Raw genomic sequence first — 14,773 nt, 5'->3', positions numbered from 1 at the left:
AACTGGCACCCCAAAAATATACAAGATAATTCTTTTAATTCCAGAGAAGATAAAAAGGTCTTCAAGAAGGTACAAGTAATTCAAGCATACTTCCAGGTTCAGCAAAGAATAGCTTTTATGTTGTCATTATGGTACAAATACTAAAGATTATCACATCAAAATTTCATCATAACTATATTGGCCAGATGGAGGGAATAGAAAGTTACGGGTATGACTGCAGGGGACAGGAGGCCTTGAAAAAATTCAGTGCATCTCCTCTGTTACTGGAAGTCATTAGAAAGGATTTAAAATAAAAATAAAGAAGCAATGCAGTCAGCTATTTAGAGATGCAGAAGTGAGTGTAGAAAGAATCAGCTGAAAGAGTTGGAAGTGGTTCCTCAGGGAAGCAGGAAGGGTAGGAGAGACAGGGAACTGCCTTGTTAGGCACCATGATCAACTCAAACACTTTGACAGCCTCTCTGCCTCCTCCTTCCCCTTCCCAGCTGCTGCGGAATGGTGGCAATAGCCAACAGGGAAGCTCACAGCCAGTTATGCCAGGATCATGCTCTCTAACATAAAGAGCACAGAACCTTGGCTGCCTAGAGGTGATGCCAAGTGGAGGAAATGTGTAGCTAGAGACAGTCTGCAGGGTTGGTCAGAACACCATGCAGGCAAAGCAGGCCTGAAATCACAATCATGGGAAGGAGTATTTTACAAGGGCAGCTTTCCAGGTCATCGTGAGAATGGCACAATACTTGTCACACAAACCCTCCCTGCATCAGGAGCTGACGGCCCACCCGTTCACCTTCATATGTGGTGGAGCAAAGCCAGACTCACTTGGTGTCCAAGGATAGTTTATCTGTCAGCACCTGGAGGAGATAGTGCAAAGGATTAATGAGGTGCTGGCTCTCGCCTGGGAGTCAGTGTTGTGCCTGAGCTACTGAATTAGAGCCAAAGTCCCTTCAGAGGCTCATTACATATCAGTTCCTGGGAACTGAGAGGAGCAGATGCCCTAATTCTTTATGAGTAGCAGTGTATCCACCTCAGTTTGCACAGGCTGAGGGCTGGAAAGAGACCTCTAACCATTCAAACTCACCCAATCCCTTCTCAGCATGAGAGATCAACCCCCTAGGATGCACACTTATACGATATACACATATAAGCATCAGCTCTCTTATAAGTCATGCACATTTCTGTTACACAGTGATATGGTTTGGCTGTGTCCCCACCCAAATCTCATCTTGAATTGTAGCTCCCATAATTCCCACGTGTCATGGGAAGGACCTGGTGGGATGTAATTGAATCGTGGGGACGGGTCTTTCCCATGGTGTTCTCATGTTAGTGAATAAGTCTCACGAGATCTGATGGGGAGCTCCCCTGCACACACTCCCTTGCCTGCTGCCATGTAAGAAGCAACTTTGCTCCTCATTTACCTTCAGCCATGATTGTGATGCCTCCCCAGATGTGTGGAACTGTGAGCCAATTAAACCTCTTTCCTTTGTAAATTACCCAGTCTCAGGTTTTAGCAGCATGAGTCCAGACATGTATACACAAAGTCCCCTTCCTACCTCTCCGAGCCTGCCTGACTTCCAGCCCTTCCTCCCATATGATGACGCCAACGCCTGTCACCCCAGCTGGCCTTTGTTTAGTGTTCTGCTGGGTGGAGTCCCCTGCCTCTACAGCAGTTGATGAACAAGACAAAACAGCACCCCACCCCCGAGGGAATCCGCAGAGTCTGGCCCTCTTAAGAGTCTTTTCTCTCTGGATAGTGACAAAGACTAAAGGATGATGAGGCGACCTAGGGGAAAAATCACGAGTGATGTGATGCCATGTATGTTACCCATTGCAGTACTCTTAGAAGGTGCCCCACAGCCCGAAAGAGTTCCTGTCCCTCTAAGTGTATCTGTCCACACTTCACATGTGCTCTTGAGCAGAGCCCAGCCCAGAAAGTCCTTTCCAGGCCAGGGCCAGGTTACCCCGCCTCCTCCTGTGGTTGACGTGAGCTCTCACTTTGCTTTTTCAGATTACGACGTTTGTGCCGAGGCTCCCTGTGAACAGCAATGCACAGACAACTTTGGCCGAGTGCTGTGTACTTGTTATCCGGGATACCGATATGACCGGGAGAGACACCGGAAGCGGGAGAAGCCATACTGTCTGGGTGTGTTGGGAATGTGCTTTGTTTCCAGCTTCTGAACATGTGCCTTGTTCAGATGGTTCTGTCCTTGGTTGGACCCTTCAGTTCTCGTACTTGTTGGATGAAGTTGTGTTTGATATTATCCTAGGGATAGCTTATCACCGCCCTTCATCACAATTACTAAAACCAACTAGGCCCCAGGAATTCTTCCGGGATCTGGTACCAGTGAGGTCCTAATTGGCGGTGAGACATAAGAGCAGGAGAAGGGGAACACGCCCAAATATAAACTGGAATAATGTAAAACAAAGTATAAGTGGTCAGAAACGTAAAAACGCAGACAGAACAAACAAGAATAAACATTCTCTTAGAAGATGATTGGGGATAAAAGGAAGTAGCCATATGGCAGACAGGTTGGGAGGAAGTCGGAGGGAGCCGAAGCCAGCCACCTGGGCTGCAGCTGAGCAGAGCCTGCGCCATCCACAGCACCAGCCTGTTTACTGTCGCCCTCACGAACTGGCTGTCCCAGCCGTGCATTCCTTGAGGTTCTAAGGCAGCTTTATGGCTCCTTTTCCTCTGGAACTATGTGTCTGAAAGTGTGGTCAGTTCATAGCTAACCTGAGAAACATCTGGGTTCCTCGTTTAGGAAAAAAAAAAATCCTGGCCTTTTCTCCACACCTAGTGAATCACGACTCTGAGAGTGGGTCCACACATGCATATTTACACCAATGCCTCTAATGATTCATAGGCATGATGAGATTTAAGAATCAGCTGGAGGATGAACTGCAGAGACTGCAGAGACTACATGGGAAATAAACCAGCTGTCATGAGCATCCTTCTTTCTCTAGCCTAGCAGGGGCTCTAGGGAGCACCATTTCTGAGAAGTTCCAACTGTAGGTCCTCTGGTTTCTCCCTGTCAGCATGTGGGAATGGTGCCCCACAATGCCAGAGAATGGGATTGTGACTCCCAAGTAAATGGAGCAGGGATCTCTGGCCTCTCCTGCAGAGAGAGGCACAGGCCATTCCGTGAGGCTCAGGTCCCAGGCACAAGGGACTTCAGTTTATAGCAGCTCCTGAACCCTATTCTTTATGTATTTATTTTTGAGACAGGGCTCACTCTTGCCCAGGCTGGAGTGCAGTGGTATGATCTTGGCTCACTGCAGCCTCGACCTCCCATGCTCCTGCGATCCTCCCGCCTGAGCCTCCTGAGTAGCTGGGGCTATAGGCATGCACCACTACACCCAGCTAATTTTGTTCCTATTTTATAGAGATGGGATTTTACTATGCTGCCCAGACTGGTCTGGAACTCCTGGACTCAGCCTCCTGTCTTGGCCCCTCAAAGCACTGGGATTACAGGCATGAGCCACCACACCCAACCCCTGTTCTTTTTGCTTGGGGGCTTGGGTACCAGCAGAACTTGCCTTCTACTAAGAGTTCTATTTCTATCTCTGATATCAGCTTAATCTCCTCTCTCTGGGCAGTACAGGCAGCATCACATGTAGGTTTAGGACACCTGGGGAAAGGCAGCGAGCCTGAGGAATTGCAGAGGAGGATGCAGCTGCAACATCCAGTCCACAGATGACCTAGTCGGTACTGCCAGGGGAGCGTCCAGATGACCACCCTCCCCTCAGCATATACAGGGACTGGGTCACTGGCAGCTTGTGCAGGGAGTGGCTGGGAAGTTGTTGCCATCCTCAAGTTCAGCGCTGGCCTCTGTCTGCCCAGCACATGTGCACAGTCTGGGGCTGCATGCCACGGTTCCCACCCACTGCTACCCAGTGTCTTCAACCAGTGAACAGGAAATGGAGTTGGGCCTCCCACTGTCCTCGTGGTGGGAAACGTTTTTGTTTCCACCATGCAGCAGGGGAGCAAGTCCATGATGTGCGTAGTTGACATGGGCTCTTCGTGGGGACTTGTTTGGTGGTCCCATGGCTCATTTCCACAGCGCATGAGGGGTCTGTCTGAGTTCCTGATGAGGCAGACATTTTCTGGGGAAGACTCTTTCCATTAGACCCATTATGACTATTTTCTTTTATTAGAAGTATCTTTTCCCAGGTGCCGTCATGGCTTTTAACTGGGAAGGGACCATTCCTAAGTGACCTGTGGGTCACCATCATGCTGTTTGGAACCTACACCATAAAGGGAAACTTAAAAATCCTCAGCACAGTAGGGCACTCACAAAAAATCACCTCTGTAATGTTTTCTTCTCTAAGTGAGTGTTGCCACTGGTGATCTCATTTTCATTTCTAAGTAGCCCTATGAAGTGTTTAGGGCAGGCTTCATTGTCATTGTTCTGTAAGTGAGATCTGAAGGCTAGCAGTCTAAGCCACATGTCTTGGGAGTGGCAGAGCCACAGCCAGGAACCCCATCACTAATCAGCCTGTAACAATGGCCACTTGGCCAAAAGTGCTGTTTTTACGGATGGCCTACATTTCTAGCTCCCTGCTTTATTCCAGGCTTCTCTGATCAACGTCGGCCCAAGTGTCCTTTGTTGTTATTAACAGAGAGGCCAAGCCCAATGTCACCTGTTGTATTAGAAGTGAATTCTCAGAAACTGAGTATTCTCTACATTTGGTTCAAACCAGATATTGATGAGTGTGCCAGCAGCAATGGGACGCTGTGTGCCCACATCTGCATCAATACCTTGGGCAGCTACCGCTGCGAGTGCCGGGAAGGCTACATCCAGGAAGATGATGGGAAGACGTGTACCAAAGGAGACAAATATCCCAATGACACTGGTAAGTAAGGCAAGTCTAAATATCTCCCTAATTACATGTTTTTGTATATTATATATATAACCAGTTTGGGGGTTTATATGTTATATAGATATGATATAGAATTGCATATATAAATATCATTCTATGCTATATAATTTTATATACAATGTATGCCACATTATGTTTAATATCTAAAGTTTCCAAGTGCCTATATAAAATTATACACAATTATTTATTGTATGAGTTTGTTCTCACACTGCTGATAAAGACATACCCAAGACTGGGTAATGTATAAAGAAAAAGAGGTTTAATAGACTCACAGTTCCATATGGCTGGGGAGGCCTCACAATCATGGTGGAAGGCAAAGGAGGAGCCAAGGCGCGCCTTACATGGCAGCAGGCAAGAGAGCATGTGCAGGAGAACTTCCCTTTGTATTAATAAACCATCAGATCTCTGAGACTTATTCACGATCATGAGAGCAGCATGGGAAAGACCTGCCCCCATGATTCAACTACCTCCTACCAGGTCCCTCCTGTGACACATGGGGATTATGGAAGCTATAATTCAAGATGAGATTTGGGTGGGGACACAGCTAAACCATATCATGCAGTTTTTATATATATATATGTAGTTATATGTAATATATGTAACGTATTTTTTATATATTTACTTAAGAGCCCAATCAGGTACCTCAAAGGACAAGTGGACAGGAAGGGGCACATATACCAATGGTAAATGGGACCTAGGGAACAGAATGTAAGTTCAAACTTCTAAAGAGAAAGAATAAGAGTGATGCCCATTAGCTCAAGGGTTGTAAGCTAGTGTGTACTGGAGGAAGCTCTCCACCAAGCTGAAGTGGTGTGCTCTTGGAGAAATCAGTAAGGCTTAGATATGTGTTTAGACAAACTAAGATGAGCAGAGAAGAGGCCAGAAACGCTGTGTTTTCCCAAAGAAAATGGGCTGAAATATAAATATGAAATATCTCCATGTAAGGTAACAATCTGTATCCATGCTACTCAAAATATGGTCTAGGGACAGGCAAGATTCATAATTGGATAAAAACAAAAATTGAGAGTGTTTAGAAATTTTTATATCAATCTGACAGAGGAATTTTGTTTAAATCCAAAAATTTATGCTTGCATTTTACATCTTATTTTTGTAGTGGTTCATCTTTGTGTTTCACAGAAGTATCAGTCCACAGGCAGTTGGAAAATTTCTAAAAGCTGGGCCTTTAGCACAGAGCTGAGAAGCTGATTTACATTCTGTCAGCGACATTCAACTGAGATGTCTGGTCACTCAAGCATATGATCATCCTGAAGGTTGGGTTATTTCCTTATTTGAGTTCAGAGGAAAAAAGAAAGAAGAACGAGGCAGAGATGAAAAGGGGAGGGATGGGGAAAGAGGAACGAGAGAAGAAGAAAGAGAAAGGAGAGAGTCCCTAAACTAATATCAATGCTTCAGGCAATGCCTTGATCATCAAAATACCACTACATGCATATGTGAAGCAACTCTGGTCCCTCTGCCAAGTTGTCAGTGCCAGCCTAGCCACGAAAATGTAGGATTTTAGCCTAAATGTCAAGGGCCTTTCTAGTCAGGGTGAACTTTGAAGCAAAACAGACTCCATTGACAATGGCTGGCAGAACCAGTTCCCAGGGGAGAAAGCCCTCAGCCACTTAGAGGTCTTGAGGCTGGTGCCACACAGTCACCAGCTCCTGTATCCACTACTTGTAGCCCAGGAAGCTGCTGTCCTCTTCCCTAAGCCTAGGGCTTAGCTCTTCTCTACTTCCCTCAGGAAGGGAAGGTGGCTGGAGCTCTGTTGGCTAGGTCTGGACCTTCCTTGGGAGTTCCTAGAACAAATCACACCCCAAATTATTAAGAAACCCACGAACACATCACAAGTGATGGTATCCTGAAAAACAGTTTAGAAAATATCGACTTAGCATCAAAGATCTTAGCTCTGGGGCCATGATAAGCCATCTGGTCAACTTTCAGGCAAGAATGTTGATATCAGCAGATGAAGCAGCCAGAGTTCAGACAGAAGTGATTTTCTGTAGACTGCATGGCATCTGATGAATGGAAGTAGGATAGTACCTTCCATTCTGCCATATTGAGAGACAGTTACAGGTGACTATAATGAGGGGTATCCTGTTTAATCAAGAGCATTCTGCTGGTTGTATCATTGAGCCTTACTGTAACACAAAACGCATTGCAAAAGATGACACTTGGCTGGGGACAGTGGCTCAGGCCTATAATCCCAGCACTTTGGGAGGCTGAGGCAGGCGGAACACTGGAGGTCAGGAGTTCAAGACCAGCCTGGCCAACATGGTGAAACCCCATCTCTACTAAAAATACAAAAAATTAGCTGGGCGTGGTAGCACCTGTAATCCTAGCTACTCGGGAAGCTAAGGCAGGAGAATCCCTTGAACCTGGGAGGCGGAGGTTGCAGTGAGCCAAGATCACACCATTGCACTTGGCCTGGACAACAAGAGCAAAACTCTGTCTCAAAAAAAAAAAAGAAACAAAAACCAAAAAAAAAAAAAACGATTACACTTGTCTGGGAATCCTCTCCTCTTTCTTTTCCATCAACATCCTTCCCCAAATATAGCAATTGCAAATAGTCTTTAAAAGGGAAACCTGATATGACTCCACTAAGGATGCTCCCCAGCAGGACCCTTCTAAAAGAATCGCTCAGGATTTTCAGTAATTTGTCTCCACTGAATTTATCAACTATGCACAAAGGCCTAGCATTTGATTTTATATTTTAGTCAAACAAAATTCAAACACCAGTAACCAGGAATATTTGAGGGTAGAAACTCAAGGGTAGAGAGAAGGGTAGAGGCAAGCAATTCATACACGTCATTAAAATTATGAGAAAGGACAGGCCATTGTATGCTCTGAACATTAAAGTCATAATTCGAGAGATTGGACTGCTGGGAAGGTGGGGGCTGGCTTTGATGGTTCTGGCAGGAAAAAAAAAAAAAAAGCCTCCACTCTTCAGCAGTGTGGCCTAGCAAGGGCCAGTGGTGATGGGGAAGGGGATCATTTCTTTAATGGCCGTGATACAATGGAAAGTTCCTAGGCTTGGGAGTTTGAAGTAATACAGAACCAAAGTTGGTTCAGTATTAACTGAGCAATAATGAGCAGGTCTCTGGGCCTCAGTTTCCTTATCTGTAAATGAGAAGGTTAAACTATATGAGCTTTGAAGACCTTTTCACCCTTTCAAATATTTTTCAAAATTTGGTGTGATTTAGCATAAGTGATGCAAGCCCTGTGATTCCATGTGCAGGCCTCATTTTTTTATTTAATTTTATTTATTTATTTATTTATTTATTTATTTATTTATTTATTTATTTATTTGAGACAGAGTCTCCCTCTGTTGCTCAGGCTGGAGTGCAGTGGCTCAATCTCTGCTAACTGCAACCTCTGCCTCCCAGGTTCAAGCGATTCTCATCCCTCAGCCTCCCAAGTAGCTGGGATTACAGACGTGCGCCACCACGCCTGGCTAATTTTTGTATTTGTAGTAGAGACGGGGTTTCACCATCTTGGCCAGGCTGATCTCAAACTCCTGATCTCAGGCAATCCGCCTGCCTCGACCTCCCAATGTGCTGGGATTACAGGCGTGAGCCACAGCACCTGGTCCAGGCCTACATTTCTTAGTTCTCTAAGTACTGAGATTTAGAAACATGCCCAGCCTCAACAACTTCTAAGCAGAGGACTTTCCTCAAAATATCTGAAAGATGAATTATTAAACATCCAAGCGTTCAGTTCAGCAATAAGAAATGTCAGAGGCCTAATGAGCCCCACATTCCAGAACATCAGAAGCCAGGAAGCATTTTCATCTGTTTTGGACTAATTAGTAAGCTCACTATTTCATTATGGTCGTTTTTTGTGAATTGAGAGTGATTATTGAGTATAACCACATGTGATCTGAAATCATCTCTTCCTCCTCGGTTTTCCTTTTTAACTTTGCATTATCTAATGCCTGTATTGTTACAATCTGAGGAATTTGAAATCAAACACAACCTCAGCTGGTTGTTAAGAATCCAGGGGGAGAGAAGGGAGGCTGGCCTCAGGACTGCCTCTGAGGCTTGAGAGGTTGCAATCCACTGGCTCTGGGCTCTCTGAGACAAGCCGTCTGGCTAATGGACATTCAGTCACTTTGATTTTCTCTTTGAAAATATGTAGCCGGAGCCAGTTTAGTCACCCCAGGGAGTCTGTAGCCTCAATAGGGAGACAAATTAAGGAAATGTTGGCTCCATAGTAATTAGCTTGCCAGTCTTTATTTTTCAACTTTTGTTTATTTTCTGATAACATGACCATGACCCCTGGCATCACTTATTACAGGGCAGTGTCAGATGGCCAGGTGTTTCATATTACTTTCAAGCTCCACTAATCCATAGATCAGCGGTTCTCAACCTTGCAATTACCTGGGGAGCTTTTTTAAAAAATGCTGATACTGTTGCCTTGCGGTCCCCAGACTGGTGGTGTGCAGCAGAATTCATATTTTAAAAGCCCCCCAGGTGATTGTAATGTGCCTCCGGGGTTGAGCATTACAGCCAGAGCACAAATCTGCACAATCAACTTTTAAACATAAACATGCTTTGTTCATTTCTGGCACTGCCCATATAAAATATTTCGGGAACACTGTTTGGTTTTTCTAAGATATCTAAGGCGTTACAATTTCTAATGCTTAAGATAGACGTCCTGGTCAACTTCAGGAAAAATTAGAGCTTCTTGCCCCCATGTGGCTAATCAATAATATTGCACCTTTAAAATCTGAACAAGTTGAAGAAAAAGTGTTAAGCGATACCACCCCAGGCTTTTCCCAGAGGTGTGACCACAGCATTAGTTGAGAGGATTGAAAACATGCAGCGATAGCTACCCCAATTTCTAAATAAACTGTTATTGTAGCATATGTGAGATTATTTATAGCTCCATGTTGACATTGTAGACAAATTGCAAGGTGGATGTGAACCCCAAATCAGAGTAGGTTTTATGTTCCAGGTCTACATATACAAAAGGTATGAGTCCTTGTTTATCTTTAAACCCTCGAGAGATCTATTGAAAGGGTGATATAAAGTCCCAACCCCACATGTCTAATTTTGTAGAGAACTGAATCATAGTAATACCAACAATAAATAGCATAACAATGAGTGCTATGAATAGAGCTCTTACCATAAGCTGGGCACTGTTCTGGGAACCTATGTATCTTATCACTGGCTCCTCGTAGCAGCTCCAAGTGATAGGTGCTGTTACCTTTTTACCGTTCAAAGAACGGGCATTCACAGAAACCATGACTTGTCCAATTTAAAAGGTACTAGGTAGCAGCAGCTGCACCAGCACCTACACTCCTTATTACCATGCTGTGTACTTCTGTGTCAGAGGAGCTTCAAGTCTTCTGGATAATGTTAATCTTGGTTCTCTGTGTTCTGATAATTCCACAACAGAACAGAAAACAGCCCAGGAATTTTCATGTAACAGGTCACTCAGCAGAGCTTCTGCCCTGGAGCCTGGCCAGCAGATAGCTCTCAGGTGTCCTCAACAGAATTCCCAATAGCAGGCTCACTGCATGCACCCACCCCTCCAGAACAGCCACTTGGGACCCAGTTGAGTTTGTGGTCTCTACACACAGCAAATCTGAAAGACCTAAGGCAAGTTACTTTCTCTCTCTGGCTCTCACTCTCCTTTTCTACAAAATAGATTGAACAAAAGATATGTTCTAACATTCCATGATCTAAATGAAATAGTCTAGAATCTGGTAAAGAGGTTTATCTTATCGTGAAGCTGTCTAATTGCTTAATCACGTTAACACTTGGAAAATTTAACTGAGTATGTAAAAGTAGAAGTGGACAGAAACATGAGCTTTTAACTTTGTTCATGGTGGCCCAGCTCTGCTGACAGGGCTAGATTCTTAAAGATGAACTGAAAAATTGTTAAATGGATATCCTCACTTATTTTACATTCTCAGTGCCTGACACAGGACCTGGCTAATAGCAGATGCTCCATAGATGGATGGAAGGAAGGGAAGGTTGGATGGATGGACGGATGGATGGATACGTGGTTAAGAAGACGGAATGGATGGGAAGATGGATGGATGGATGGATGGATGGATGGATGGATGGATGGATGGATGGATGGATGGATGGATGGAAGGATGGATGGAAGGATGGGAGGATAGATGGATAAGTGGTTAGGAAGATGGAATGGATGGGAAGATGGATGGAAGGATGGAAGGATGAATGGATGGATGGATGGTTGGATGGATGGATGGTTGGATGGATGGATGGATGGATGGATGGATGGATGGATGAACAGATGGATAGATAAGTGGTTAAGAAGATGGAATGGATGGGAAGATGGATGGAAGGAAGGAAGGATGGGTGGATGGAGGGATGGATGGATGGATTGATGGACAGACTAGATTGATGATGGTATTCTATACATTGACCAGTAGATGAGACGGAATGGCTGAAAGACTGGTTGGGAAAGATGGATGTCATTTATCTGTCCTTAGGTATTAACATAATAAATCTGGAGCCTGCGTCATCTTTTCATGCAAGAGCCCACCGTTTCCTGCAGTCAGCACAACCAAAGTTAAGGTGTTCGCCCTTTACAACTAAGTATATTATTGCGTGGAAACCTGCCTGCCTTACTCTGTTGGAGATTGAGCTAAATAGTTCTGGTTGTCAGGAGTATTCAAGCTCCATAGGATTATAAATTGGTACATTGAACAGGGATAAAAACCCCAAAGGAGACTCTCTGATTTGTGGAAAAGGCATTGGACTTAATTTCAGGACAACTCCATTCTAAACCCACCTCAGATACTTGCTAGATGCTCTTCAGGAAGTCGCCAGACCTCAGTTCCCTCATTTTGCTATTCATGTTAATACTGTTATTGTAGGGTTCTGGGATTATCATGCGAAGGAAATTTAAAGGGTTTGGTGAGCCTGAAAACTGCTAGACATCCCCTCCCATCTACCTACAACCAAGCTTTGTGCTGAGGGTTTTCCATGCATTACCTTGCCCAGTCATCACAGCAGCCACATGTGGCAGGAATTGTAATTCCAGGGCTATGGTCGAGGCAAGTGGGGTTTGTGGAGGCCAAGTAACCTGCCCAAGGTCGCTGAGCCTATTCAGTGACAGAGATGGTACCTGCATCCAGAACAATGGGACTCAAGTTTGTACTGGTAATCAGTTCACTCTACCATCTCTGATACAAGACCTTCCCTGTTCCCCCTTACTGCTCAGCTCATTGTCACACAGCTGCAGTGAGTCAAAACCATCCCTCCAGTGTGCCAACTGAAGGGAGTACAGGTGAGGAAGCTATGGGAATTCGCCTAGAAAGCAGGCATTAAAAGGATGGCCCTGTTATGTTGGTTACACATAAAGTGGATTTTTTAAAACTGCCACTTTTGCAGAGATTCAAGTGTTTTTCTCCAATTACACATTCAAAACCTGCCTGAAGAGCTAGGTTGACACTGCATATTCAATAATTACACTGTTACTTGTGGCAACTCAACTACACAGCGTGGCATCATTTGTGTCAACCTGCTGGCTTGAGAAATGTGTGCTTAGCTTGGGTGCTGCCAATACCAGGTCTCCCGTGGTGCAGGGATGGCAGTGCAGCAGGTAAGCTCTGAAACTGCCTGCTGTTGTGTGCTGAGGGTGCACAGTCTGAGACCTCAGCTGCCAGATTGCCTCTGGGCCTGCTCACCTCCCAAAGGGCAGAAGCCTTGGTCACTGCATATGTCACCAGGGAGAGGACTGGGCAGCCGGGTTGTGTAAGGAAGTTTCACCTACATGTGGGCTGCCCTCATGCCCATCTCTCCATCCATTCAAGTGTCCATTTCCTAGGGTTGCCATAGGAAAACGCCACAAATTAAGTGGCTTAAACAGAAATTTGCCTCTGGTCTGAGGTTAGAAGTCCAAGGTGTCAGCAGCGTTGGTTTCTTCTAACAGCTGGGCAGGACAATCCATTCCATGCCTTTCCCTAGCACCTGGTCATTGGCAGGCAATTTTTGGTGTTCCTTGGCTTCCACTGCCTCTCACCTCTGCCTTTGTCTTCACACAGCATTCTTCCTGTGTACAAGTTTCCCCTTTGTATAAAGACACCAATCATATTGGACTAGGATCCCACCCTACTCCAGTATAACTTCATCTTAACTAATTATATCTGAAATGATCCTGTTTCCAAATAAAGTCACATTCTAAAGCACTGGGAATCAGGACTTCCCGTGAATTGGCAAACAGGACACAATTCAACCTGTAACAACCCATTTCCCAAACATTTTGTGAGCATCCATTATGTGAGATACCAAGAAGTGAGCCTGGTTCTTAGGCAGCTTACACACTGGCATGTGCCCTAAGAACCGCTCTCCAGGGAAGCCTAGAAGACCAGCCTGTGAGTGGGAGGGACACACAGTAAATGCTGCCTGATTTTCAGACTTCTGTGGGTTGAGAGCAGGCTTCATGGAACATTTGATCTGCGTCTTGGTGGGATTCAACAAGTGGAGATGGAACAGAGGGCTTTGCAGAAGAGAGGAACAGGAAGAAGCAAATGATACGGGCCAGGAAGCACAAGAGATGGTCACGCGTTACCGACTTCCCCAGTCTGCGTTCTAGGTAGTCGTGGTTATTATGTCACACAAACAGCACACCTGGCCCAACACCAAAGGGCTGTTAAGCGAGGAGAGTTTATGCTTCCCTGGGTGTCAGACTGTCCTGCCTGCCCGAACAAAACACCCTCAACCTAGCACTTTCAGCCCACACTGCTGCCACCTTTGGCACACACCTTGGCAGTCTGTGCAAGGTCCTCAGCAGCAAGGTGACCCAGGTGTCTGGTCTTCCCAGCATGCAGGCTTAAGTAGCCCATTCCAGTGCCAGGAGGAAGAGAGCTGTCTGTATTCTTGGCCAGATCACCATTTACTTCACCCAGTTTTCCTTTAGCAAAGAATGTTTTTACAAAAAGCCCATGGAGCACCTAATGTTCTACAGCTGGGGTTTGGGACCCTTTGCAGTGGATGGGCCCGACTGCCTTTCTATTGCTGTTGCGAGTGGCCCCAGATGGGGTGGCGAAGTGTCTGGGGCATTTCCTATCCTGGCCTCAAGCATCAGTGAGGTCAGCTCCCAGCCCACTGCTGTGCTCCCTTTGAAGAATTGGATTAGCAGAGGTGATAAAGGCAACTTTAAGGCCCAGTGCCTGAGCTTGGGGAATATTTATAGTGTGTGAACATTAGCCCTTTCAGAGGAGTATAAATCATGTCAGATTTATAGAGCCTGCCTTCTGGAAAAGCACTGATAAAAGGGCCGTGGTACGCATTTTCACACATGAAAGGAAGATCAGGGTCTTCCTGGCATGTCTAAATAGGAACAGCTGAGCTCAACTTCTAGCAGCAACCCTCTCTCTTTGTCCCCCACTCTTCCCTGACCCTGGAGCATGCTGGCAGGACCTGAGAGCTGTAAAATCACCCACAGCTGAGCCCTCACGTGTCCCGCTGTCAGCCGCTCTGTCCCTGGGACCACCCTTCCCAATGCTGTCTGAGTCTGGCTTGCATCCAGCCTCCCAGACAGGACTGAGCCCATCTCCTTTCTCAGGCCATGAGAGGTCTGAGAACGCGGTGAAAGCTGGAACTTGCTGTGCCACGTGCAAGGAGTTCTACCAGATGAAGCAGACTGTGCTGCAGCTGAAGCAAAAGGTACGTGCCGCTGGGGTGGGAACGATGATGCGTGATGGAAGGAGGGCTTGTCCAAGGACAGGTGGAAGGATATTTACAAATGATAAGAAAATAAATTATTATCCACATTGAGCATTCACACAGTTGATGCCAGTGAGGTTTGGATGGATTTGGGATGCTTTGCCCACCCTCAGAGCCATCCAAGGGGCAACAGGACACAATGATGGCAAGGGATTGCAGAGGCGATTATTAAAATCAACACTAGGTAAGGG

General features: G+C 45.7%; 1 protein-coding gene across 1 annotated transcript in view; it reads left to right on the top strand.

Annotated features, from left to right (window-relative positions):
* Window positions 1-14,773, top strand: part of CCBE1 (collagen and calcium binding EGF domains 1) — a 256,629-nt gene that overhangs the window by 222,163 nt on the left and 19,693 nt on the right. The window contains exons 4-6 of the mRNA XM_025365665.1: window positions 2,003-2,137; window positions 4,696-4,848; window positions 14,422-14,522. Coding sequence (XP_025221450.1) covers window positions 2,003-2,137; window positions 4,696-4,848; window positions 14,422-14,522 — 389 coding nt within the window. The remainder of the gene's footprint in view (window positions 1-2,002; window positions 2,138-4,695; window positions 4,849-14,421; window positions 14,523-14,773) is intronic.

The sequence above is a fragment of the Theropithecus gelada genome, chromosome 18, assembly GCF_003255815.1.
Source record: "Theropithecus gelada isolate Dixy chromosome 18, Tgel_1.0, whole genome shotgun sequence".
Lineage (NCBI taxonomy): Eukaryota > Metazoa > Chordata > Mammalia > Primates > Cercopithecidae > Theropithecus > Theropithecus gelada.
The sequence above is the reverse complement of the archived record's forward strand: the minus strand, read 5'-3'. Positions and strand labels throughout refer to the sequence as shown.